Below are 11,898 nucleotides of genomic sequence, written 5' to 3' on the forward strand. Positions count from 1 at the left end.
ACTGAGCCCTGGGGAACACCGCTCGTGACCGGCCGCCAACTGGATTGAACTCCATTCACCACAACTCTCTGGGCTCGGCCGTCCAGCCAGTTTTTTACCCAGCAAAGAGTACACCTGTCTGAGCCGTGAGCCGGCTTAGACATATACACATATATATATGTGTATGTGCATATTTATTTATTTATGCCACATATGTACACACACACATATATAGATATATATATAGGGGCCAAATGACTCATGGTCTAAAGGCATCTGTTTCTCTGCATTGACTCTAAACAATGCCCAGATTGACCAGATTAGCTATAGATGCTTACATGGCGTATGACAAAAGCAAAATGGGACGAATCCCTTCCTTATAATTCAGGAGACATGAGATCTTAGTGTAGTTTTCTATTTCGTGATAGAGTGTATGCGTCATTGTTTTACTTGTTTGTATTCCTGTTGAGTTATTCTCCCTCCATAGCTTTGATATTTATACTTCCCATGGCTTTTTTTATTCCTGTTGGAATAGGACTTATTTGTACTACATATCTTTATAAAGATGGATGTGTACTGGTCTATCACACGCTGTTATTTTGTATGGGAGCAAACAACAATCTGTATTTATGCAATAGATGATAGATTTTCACACCTCTCAGCTGCTCTGAAGGCTGCAAGCAGTGGCACTAAGCTCTTCTGCTTCATTCGGTCAACGCACGTTACTTATTGCTAACATACCTCCATTAAGCGCTGTGGTTAGGCCTGGCATGGCTTCTCCTGCTCAGGGCATTTCACCGGAGGCGGCTAATATTTTAACTACTCCTAGCATGCACATCTTTATGCAGATAACAAGAGCAGTGTCATATGTCTCTTACTGCTCCAGTGGCTTTTCCTCTTTTCCCTAGCCAGGTTGGCTCAGGGGCTCTCTCTCCACATTTTGTCTTTGTTTCTTGGAAATTAAGGGAGACACACTGCTGGTAAAGGACCTGTAAGCAATAGTGGGTTACAGACTGGACAGCTATTATGGGGTTTAATTTTCCTAGCTATTAATGTCTACATAGAGAGTCTGAACCCAGGTCACCTCCAGCACGGGAGCTGTATACGTACTTTATCAGGAAGCTGTAACTCTCAGTTTAGCTGTACTCTACTTCTCGGTAGGGCTTGTGGGCCCTCAGGGGAAGTGTTTGTATCTATCTGAGGCTTGAGCCTTCAATACAACCAGCAGAGAGCAAGTAGAAAGCAGTAGGACCCAGCCTGGGAGCAAAACGCCAGCACTGGAAGAAGCTGTGGCCAAAGGGGCACCATCACTCTTGTGCTTTCTCCATGGCCGCTCTCACTTGTTTTACATGAGATGTGGTGGTTGATATTTTTGTTTTGTAGACTTTGATTTTCTCAGCATGAAACAACTAATAAACTATAAAAATAAATTGTTCTCGATGTTTGAAAGACAGCTTGATCTTCTTGCTATTGATCTAAACTTTGAAAAATACGTGATTTATTTTCCATTACCCTCTTATTTTAACGAAAAGTATGACAAACTCAGGAACGTGTCGCAGGAACGTTTTTTTTAAAGACCTGTGCTAAAGCTCACATCACACGTGTACTATCACAGCTAACCTTTAAAATGCAGGAGGAAACCAAAAATATTTGGGCAAGAGGATCTCTGGCAACGATGTCTCCAAAATAGATAATGGAAACAATTAATAGATTTTTACAATCTAAGGGCAGTGGAGCTCCCTTAACCCTAACCCTCCCCAAGGGGTGGTAAATACACATACTCCTATACCATGGCCAGGAACCCAAGTGTGAGACAATGTGTTTTTCCAGAAGTCTGCAGTGTAAGAATCAGCCTGCACATTGCAATGCGTCATCATATGTGCCTTCATATAGGTGTCTCCATGTGAGCTGGTCCCATCACAGTGGAGATAAGAGGAGCCTAGAGACACTCAGCTATCAAATGCAGGTGTCCACCCAGGTTGAATAGCTTTCCAGACCCCATGGACCGCATCAGCCATTGACTCCATTGACTATTCCGGGAGCTTAGACAGCAGCTCACATGGAAACACCTACAGATTGATCTGGTTGCCTAAAGATAGGTATCTGCCATGATCTGAGACACCCAGGGGTGTCGGAGACATCTACATAGGGTTGGAAGCTACAACGCAGGACCTATGGGAGGCCTGTCCTCCTCTGCACTGACAGCTGGAAGCCAAGCAGCACGATTTGTTTGTGCCCAGCCTGCAGAATTGCCCCCACGTGTAAAAACCTACTATAAGACGTCCCGATAAGTGAGCCGGATCCCAGCCCTAGAAGTCATGAAGACTTGCAGAATCTGTCACTCGCCTCTGTAAATGCATCACTGAAGAAACCTGATAAAAACATTTCCTGCCACCCTAAGACAAAATAATCTCCTAAGTTTAAATTTAAGCATGTTTTTTGGTTGCAATGACAAACAAAAAACAATAATAGGTGGGGATCTTATGCACAAGTACTGTTCGGTGGCCAAAAATGGCCCATGTCTTAGACAATTTAGACAGTAGATATAAAGTAAGGTTGAGAAGGAGTGCAAGGAGGCAGTGAAACAGTACAGATCTGCCTCTCAGTCACAGCCTTAACACTGCAGCCACCTACACATTTTCTAGATTTATTTTTACTTTTTCTATAGGAATGACAGCGTGGCAGGGCAAATATGTGCTCATCTGGGGAGTATAAAGCCATGTAAGCAAAGACTTCGGGACTCCAGCAAGCGCCAGCTCCACCAGTCATTTCCAGGTCTCTAAGTCTCTAATTATTTTCTCCTCCAGTCTTTCTGCAGAAGAAATTCAGGAAAGATATTCCCTAACTAGATTTCATTTTTAAATCTGTGGCATTCATACCCACACCAAATATGACCCTGTCTGTCAAGAGACTCCAGAGGTGTCATCCCAACCGTGGGGAGGTCCATGTGGGAGGAGGGTGCAGTCCATGGCTGGAGGGCAAAGTGCTGCTGCATAAACGGTTTGGGCCTTTTGCAAGAAACGAAACTGGTTCTTCTACCCTGCCAACAACCTCCAACTTCCCCCGTCTTCCTAACACAGCCCTTTCAACCACCTGATGTACCGCCAGGACCCAGCCGTGCAACGCCCAAGAAGCCCAGCAGAGATGAGGGATCCCAAATCAAAGCTCAGAGCCCGGCGATCCTCGGAGAGGCTCCCGAGGACATGTCGCCGCAGGCGTCCCCAGGAAACCTCCCACCTCCTCAGGGAAGCTGGTGGCGGCACCGCTGCAAGCTGACAAGAAAGTTGATTTTGCTCGGCAGGTCTGGGGCGGGAGGTGGGTATCAGAAACACCCTGCTTCAGCATTTCCAGACCAAAATTCTCAGAATTTCCATTTCAAGGGGAATTTGGAAACTCTTGGGGTTTTGTTCTGATTCAGACTGAAACCACATTTTGAAATGACAAAATTTCCTGTGCACGAGTAGCCCTGTTTTCCAGCTCGCTCTGCTCAAAACCAAAGGTTTCTCTCTCCTCCAATTTTTAGTGTTTTCATGCCGCTCAAACTCCCAGAATCCTCAGTAAAGTTCTGGTTTAGGCCAGTGTAAGAGGAAAACAATAAAACTGAAGGTTTTTATACTGTCCTTTTTAGCCTTAAGTCACAGTGCACAGTAAAATGAAGATAATTCTATCTTCATTTTATGAATTGGGAACGGTGACACTGAGGTGACTTTGTAAACTGGTCTCAGTCCCAGTCCAGTGCTCCAAACATTCAGAGTGAGATCTCAAAGCCCCAGGAGTAAATTACTGTTTACCGTTTTATGCATGTAGCAGTTTGTTAAAACAAGTCTTCATTTACTGAACCAAGAAAATGTGAGCAGGTTACTCAGAAAGAGATTAGATTCAGGTAACATGACTGGCGAAAGACATGAGGTTGTGTAATTTATCAGAAATGGTGCAAATTGACATTATAAGTACTTTACAGAAGCCAATGTGATACTTAGAAAGCAAGTATTAGTTCATAGTAGAAGACCTGGCATCTTGGATCTGAAAATATTAATCTCACTGATATCACTATGGCCTGTGAAAAAGAAGTATTCCCAGCAAATATCCTGAGAGTTGTGTAAAATTGTACAGATACAGCATAAAGCCTTTCAGCACGTGCAGTGTTAACTCAGCACGTGCAGTGTTAACTCAGCGTTAACTCCCTTCCCCAGTTTAAGATTTTATTAATTCCTCCACATCAGATCTGAGATCTCCATCTTCCTTCCTGCTGAAGGTTTCCTCCAAGCCCAGTTTATGGCTGGTCTGGCAGAAGTTTTCCTCTTCCCCTTCTACTCATGTGCTACCTCTATGCAAATGTGTTCAATGACCCAGTTGTTTTGATGGTGCCATTCCCCTTTTATAAGCTCTCAACAGACTTTTCTGCTGTCTCAAACCTTTAGTTCATATATTCAGGGCCCTTCTGTTTATCCCACACTGGGTTTTGCTTTAGGAGTTGCCAACTGCTTTTAGCCCTTTAAATCAAGAAAAGGCACTAAAGATCAGACAGAAGATGCTGTAGAGATGCAAAGATCCATGATTCATTGTTCCCCCATTTAACTGGCCAAGAATAACTTCACATGTTTGGATGAAGAATCAGGAGGGAGAATTGTTTTTCAAGTCTCCAGGCTTTCCAGCTTATTTGGTGACCTTGCAACAACAATGCATAATATGTGAAAATAGAGATGATGTTTGTTTTTCAATAAAATGAACATTCCTCTCTTCTAATATCTCCCGGCAAGATAAAGCTGTTAGGTTAATGGAAATGATTTTTTTCTTCCTTTTTGTCGATCCACATTTAACTGAAGACAGGAAATTCCCGGTGGGACCTCCTGTGAGACTCAGGAAGGGCCCTCATGGCTTTGAGCCTCATTTCCCAGGAAAAAGCCCATCCCTGCAGGGTGAGATTAAGACACGTGCACTCCCCCCCTCGGACAACCAGCTAGAAGATCAGCTTGGTAGTGCCACAAACAGCACGTGTTTCATGCAGAACCACACACAATACATTTGCTGCCTACGTGAAAGAGACAGGCAAATCCAATAGCTTCAGTGTGTCTGACCCAGCAGATGGAGATGGCATCTCCTTGGCCCAGGAGATGGCAAAGTCCCAGTATGATGCTCCCAGACTGCCTTCCCTATGTGGCAGCCAGAGACGCTCCTGGAGAGCTTTACAAATAAGCATATTGTATTTACTCTTGTGAAATGTTATAGCTGCTCAAAATCTGGATGCATCAAAGGAGTTTTGCCCAGCTGCTTTCTCGAGCAGAGGCCAGGCGATGCCACTCTCTTGATTTTCCCCTTTCCTTCTTTTTTGGGACAGGATGTCACAACATGTTGTTCAGTTCAAGGAGTTTGAACCATCAGTGGTTTTGGAAAAGGACGAAGCAAAGGGCACGATCCAGCCCTTTGCAGTGAAGTGAGCTTAGACAGCGGCAGGGCCTTCTGCGAGCTGCATGCCCGTTCAAACAACCCCAGCGGGCAATGCAATGAGCAGTAGGGCTAATGGGGTTTAGCTCCCAGCATCCCCTCACAGCTCCTGGGCAAAATCATTTTTCCTTTGTGTCTAAAATCCCAGCAACCCACTAGTGCCCAGAGCTCTCCCCAAAGACAGACAGACACAGAGCAAACTGCGAAATTACCTTCCCATCTCAGTGCAGCTGTATCTTCCCAGTGGACAGAGGAGCTTCCCACCCCACCGGGGGCACACGCACGATGCATGGACTGGCTATGGGCTCACCAAAGGGCTGTATCCCTATTCCCTGTTCATAGCCAGGAGCAGCAGAAACCAGAGTATATCACATACGAAAGCTGCCTGGGAGGATGCTCCAGGAGCTGGGGACCGTGGGGCTGGGGCAGCCCTCTGCTCAGCTCCGAGCCGGGGTGCTGTGTGAAGCACCCCTGATATCTGCTGGAAGGCAGCCTCCAAGCTGATTCATTTATTTTTTTTTGGCTTCCCATGTATTTCACACACTTGCTGTGGAGGGGAGGGCATTTCTGGGTACTGCCAGGGGAAAAGGTTCTGGGGAGCGCCCAGGGAGCTGGTGGAGGGGTGACTCACGGGGGTGGTCGGGGAGCGGGGGATTCCAGCAGAGCCTGGAAAGCGGGGGGGGCGGAGCATGGGATGGGCAGCGGCAAGGATGAGTGTGGTTTCAAGCCCCAGCAGGCGTGACAAGGTGGTTGAGCGAGTCAGAGGAAGCCCCATGAGCAACCCTAGAGGTGTCTGCAGAGGTCCCTCAACCTGAAATAGCATTGATGGTTTCACCCCATCAGTGGTCTGTGTCAGCATTTGAACCTAGGAGCAAAAATCTGTCGCAGCAGGGGACCTGGGACCGCAGGGGCTATCCAGCAAAGGGGGGTGTAGGTGATGTTCCTACCTTGTCCTCCTAAAAAGCAAAATACTCTCCTACCTCACTGAGCAACACAGCTGACACAAGCAAGTGCTATTGCTGCTCTCACTGTGGCAGCTGGAGACGACAGGAGCAGAAGTCCGTGATGCTACCAGGCACTGCCCAGTGGTCTGCGGTGGGATCTGGCTGCCTGCGCTCAGGTGTCCAGAGCCACTGGAGGTGCCCTTGGGGAACTTGCCTGGCCTCTGGCTGCTGGCCCAGATGGGTGCAGGTGTCCCCAGGACCCTGCGGCAGATCAGCCAGCCCCACTGGATGTCGTGCATACCTCAGGGCATCTCAAGTGGCCCAGGATGCCTCTGTTTATGCAGCTGAGCCACGCCTGGATCTCTGCTGGCTGCAGTCAGAGCTCAGACACCCAGCACACATGGAGACACCTGCATGTAGGTGCTGCACCTGAACCCCACCCCACGTTTCTGTGCAGCCTCCAGAGAGGTTTGTCCTGGGTGAGCAATGAGAGCGAGTAGGCTGATGAACAAGCTCCTGAGCTGGGAAGTTCAGGCTCAAGCTGGTATCTCTGAAGCGAGAGAGTTTGTACGAGCCATTTGCACCGTGATCCACTTTGTTCATGCACGTTCATAGGAAAAGCAACTGGAGTCTGATGGTGACACTTCTGTAGGTGTTATGGTATCTTCAGATTGGATTTGGACAGCCTACCTCCTGCAAGGATGCTGTAGGTACTAGAGCATTACTAATAGTGGAAATTTCAGTGGGAAGCAACTTCTGGTTTATATATAAGGTGACCCTATGATCCAGCACTGGAGCAAATAATTTATATTGTAAACTACTCAGGAACTAAATGATATGGCATACATTATATAGTCTTTTACACCCATTGAATACATTACACAAAATCAGTTATACATAAATCTGCAGAAGAGGTTCAGAAGCAGAGCAGAGAATGAAATTATCCAACCAGTGTATCACAGAAATTTATCTTTGACTGATCAAAGCCTGCTATGTATCTGATCCCTGAGCCTGGCTGTCTGATGCCTCAGCTCCTGCTCTCAAGGTGCATGGTCCAAAAGCAAGCAAACAAAAACCTGCTAGGAAATTTACATAAGCACAGTCTTCGTGTAAATTGAGGGATAGGGAGCCTAGTGATTAATGTAGGTTATTTCCTTCCTTCTCCTTGTCTTACCTATCTACAGACTTCAAGGGAGCTGGAATGTTCCTCCTATGCTTAGTTGTCTTCCTTCTTTCCACCTTCCTCTCTCCCTTTGTTCTTTGCTGTGGTCATTGGCTGTGTTGGGCAGAATGTATTTGTAGGATAAACCCTACAGACTCTCAGCAGTCCTTGGGCTCTTTGCTTTCCTTGTCCCAGGATGAATCACAGAATCATTGAACCGTTGAGATTGGGAGGGACCTCTTGAGATCCTCTAGTCTAGCCCCCTGCTCAGGCAGGGTCAGCTAGAGCAGGTGTCCAGGACTGTGTGCCATTGGGTTTTGAGTATCTCCAGAGATGGAGACCCCTGCTCACAGGGTCAGCTAGAGCAGGTGTCCAGGACTGTGTGCCATTGGGTTTTGAGTATCTCCAGAGATGAGACTCCACAACCTCCCTGGGCAACCTGAGCCACCCTAGACCCACACCCTTCTGCCGTTGGGTTTTGAGTATCTCCAGAGATGGAGACTCCACAACCTCCCTGGGCAACCTGAGCCACCCTAGACCCACACCCTTCCTGACGAGGTGAGGGACAAGTCAGCAGCACGTTATCAGTGATATCTAACGAGGAGAGGTTAAGAACTACGATCTGTATATGGGCATGGAGAAAAAGGGAAAAAAAGCAAAGCCCCTCTAGCCTCAGTGACAAGCTCTGATTTCCTCGCCCATGGGCTGTTATCCAACCTGCCCCTCCAGAGTGGCCAGGGCGAAGACTCCTCCCTGAGAGCTCCCTCCAAGGGTAGGCAGCAAAGCGAACCAGCTGGAGGCTCTGCTGACCTCTTTCTCCCTTTTATCAGAGGAGGAGGTGCTCTGAGAGACAGAGCTGGAAAACCTCTAGAGAAGGAAGCAGGACGGACGCTGCACAGGACATGTGACGATGCTGCTAGTGGCCAAGGCTCCCGAGCCTTTTACACCCGGGATGTGAAGTGGGGCTTATTCCCGGGGACAGTTGCTGTCAAACAGAGAAACCTGGTCCCTCCTGTAGAGCTGGGTCAACACGTCCTCCAGCTCCCCCAGCGTGAGGAGCTGGACCTTGTTCTTGTCGTTCTCAGCAATGACCGCCCAAGCCTTCCTGTGGTTGGTGTCCACCTCGCAGCAGGCGCTCGACCAGATGTGGCTGGGCTTATTAACCCTCCCCTTGGCGATATAGTTGTTCCCAGGCACGGCGCCCACAATGACGTAGGTGGTGTTACAGCCCTGCGTCCTCCTGGTCATCGTTTGCTGCTCGTAGTTGTTCCAGGCGCCGCCGTTGAGTTTCTCATCCTGGGGCACTATGTTGGTGAGGGTGAAGGTAGCTGTCCTGCTGCTGGAGTTGGGGTGATGGCTGCTGGGGTTCAAATGGCCGCGGTTCAAACCCGTCAGGTTCTTGTAGTCTTGGAGCATAGCCTGGCTCTTGCTGAGTTGCTCTAAGCTGACGTTGAAATAATTTAAGAGGGTCCACTCTCTTTCCATAGTTTTGGGATAAGTTGGACCCATCAGCTTGACAGGTAAAGAAGAGGAAAAGGTGTTAGTATTGGGGATGGGAGTAATGGAGCAGGTTTCCCTGGAGCAGAAGTCTCTGAGTACCGAGCACCCATTTTTTGTCATCTCAGAGTATGAAAACGCATGAATCAGAGAGAAATCATAAAGCTGCCCCTCCCCAATGAACACAAGAGATTTAAAAAAAAAAAAAAGCTCAGAATTTGACTGCTCTCGATTTGACTTGTGACCTTTGAAATCCAGCCTGCAGCCTGCAATGGGAGTGTGGGTGGACGCATGAGACAATGAGCATTTTCCACTCCCAGGTCTGAAAGGTGACTTTGGTGAGACGTGTCTGCCACATCTGGTTCCCTTTCCTCCCTTCTCCACATCCCACATCTGCCCCCGGCTCTTCCCAGTTCCTCCCACCCCCATTAATCACATCCAACCTTCATCACCTGCATCTAATCACGCTGTCAGCAGCCCTGGCCTTTGCTCCGTCCAGCCCCATTTCCACAAGAGCTCCCTCAGTCTCTAGGAAAGGTTTTCATGCCTTTTTTTAATCCAATCTGTGAACACCCTAGTGTATTACAAGCTTAGGGAAAACAAGCATACAGATATACTCTTTGAAGGTTGGGTGTCTTAGGGAGTCCTTGAAGGTAGACAGGATGGGAAGAGGATGAGCAGAAGAGCCATGGAGCCCACAGGACTACCAGGAGGAGATGAGGAGGACTCGGACCCTTCTGCTCTTCTCCTGCTTTGCCCCTCGCTCGGGAAGAAGTACGTGTGGTTGCTGCAGCTGTATCACACTCCTGAAACACCAGTGTTTGCCTCCTCTAACCCCATACACAGGGACATGTGCTGGGAAACCGATCCTAGAGGTGAGGCTTCCCTGGGAGGGCTATAGTTCATTGCGAGGATGAAGCTTTTTGCTCAGCAAGCAAAAATACCTTAATGCAAGTGGGATCTGCTACTGCAGTGCTAATAACGTGTCTCAGAGCTGATCTGCGCCAGGGAGCACAGATGTGTTCCTTCTGCAGCATCACTGAAAATAAGTTAGAAATGCTCAGCCTCTTAAAGGAGCTCATAATCCCCAAAGAGACGTGGGGAACCTAAATACTGCAAAAAGACCTCTGAAGAAAGTTAGCAAAATCACAGATTTCGCAGATGGCCTGGGTCCGTGGTCCAGGAGGAAAAGAGAGACGTTTTTATCCCTTCTAAATATGGAGGCTGCAGTGGTGCAACACCAAATTAGTTGCTTGAGTTCCTGTGAGTAATAAGTGCAAATGCTTTTTTCTCATAACTATAACACCTTTCTTTTCATATTTAGGGAAACATATTTAGCCTTCCTCTGGAACAGGGCATATGGTTTTCTTCTGTGTCTCATTTTCACCTGAATTCCCTACTGCTAATATGTCCCTAGCAATGACCTGAATTTCCTCTTCTCCTGTTCCGTAATTTGCTTGGGCTTTTTTACTGAAGGTCTGAAGTTCGTCAGAAGGACGTTTGGGAGGCCGCTGTAGTTTGCAGAGATCTGTGTGTCTGTTGGATCCTTCTGAACCGAGCCTGAGGCAATGGTGGTAAGAGGCAACTGCAGGTGGATGGAGATCATGCACTTCTGACTTGACTGGCACTGATCCTACTCACTTTTCACTGCCTGAAATATCACTCGATAAATTTACCATGTTAATCCAACCCTCTCATCGCTGAGTGCCTGTACCTGGAATTTTTCACTGGGTCATCTCACCCGATTCTGAGTTTCTCTGCACTTCTCATGCCACTTACAAAGCCAAATTGACTCTTAACTGGGAGCAAATAAGCTACGTCAGGGATGCAAAACAGCTCAGGGTGAAGTGGAGATCAGAGCCCAGCACAGTTGGTCCCTCAAATTGAGCTGCTGTTGGATGTCTTTTCCCCATCGTTTGGTCCCCCACCACAGCATGGGACAGGGAGGGGGTAATTTGATTTAATGTAATGTACATTAATGTAATTTAATGTAATGTAATATAATTTGACTTAATGTTCCTGTAAGGTCAATGCGGAAAAATGGGCACTTTTAGGATATGACTCATCTCATCCTCCTGCTGATGTCTCAAACGCATCAGAGGAATCGTGTGGTGAAGGTGTTTGAAGTTAGATGAGACGAATCCCATCCAGTGGGTCCATTTGCATGTGTGTGGGGGTGGGAGGAAAAAGAAGTTTTTGGTTAAATGCTGCAGTTCATCTTTTAATGGCTGGAGGGTGACGCGCTGTAAGAGAGGACACTCACCTGGGGCTCCACCAGCCATGTTTTAGGTCTCTTGCCAGGTCCAGGCTGGTAGAGGTAAGCAGAGTATACGGGAATACGCCTGTCCCTGTCGTACAGGGTAGCAAAGTAATACTGGTTCTTGTAACGCTGGCAGATCCAGGCTGGGTTCTCCGGCTCCAGGGCTTCATTTGGGGGGGTCTCCCGGAAGAAAAACTGAGGGCATGAACTTTCAAAGGATGTCACCACCTCACTGCGTCCCAGCCAGAGGCAGCTCGCCGAGACCTGCAGCAGCAGCAACAGCATCGCAGGGAGGATTTAAAGTGAAGGGCTCTTGCTCACCTGGAGGGCAAATGCAGAGAGACACTCAACTTGGAGAAAGCTTATCGTGGCCTGGAGTCATTTTTGTGCTTGTGGGACACGGCTGTCAGAGGAGGGGACTGTGAGAGACCAAGGAGGGAACAACTTCTGTCCTCCTGGATATGGAAAAATCAACAGGGGAATAAGGGTAAAATCTAAAATAGGTTTTAGGTGCCTAGAGGAGGCAGCAGTGGGAGAATTTAGCCCGTCTGAGGAGGGATCCAAACCCACCCCATGTCTAATCAGCTCACACAGCAAAGTTTTCTTGGAAC

General features: G+C 47.8%; 1 protein-coding gene across 1 annotated transcript; it reads right to left on the bottom strand.

Annotated features, from left to right (window-relative positions):
• Positions 1–8,496: 8,496 nt before the first annotated feature.
• LOC103908102 (endonuclease domain-containing 1 protein) lies at positions 8,497–11,572 on the bottom strand. The gene is made up of 2 exons (XM_009290422.1): positions 11,291–11,572; positions 8,497–9,042 (listed from the first exon to the last, which is right to left on the bottom strand). Exons 1-2 carry the CDS (start codon positions 11,570–11,572, stop codon positions 8,497–8,499), a joined length of 828 nt encoding a protein of 275 aa, XP_009288697.1.
• Positions 11,573–11,898: the final 326 nt, after the last annotated feature.

The sequence above is a fragment of the Aptenodytes forsteri genome, unplaced genomic scaffold, assembly GCF_000699145.1.
Source record: "Aptenodytes forsteri isolate BGI_AS27 unplaced genomic scaffold, ASM69914v1 Scaffold173, whole genome shotgun sequence".
In the NCBI taxonomy this organism is placed as follows: Eukaryota; Metazoa; Chordata; class Aves; order Sphenisciformes; family Spheniscidae; genus Aptenodytes; species Aptenodytes forsteri.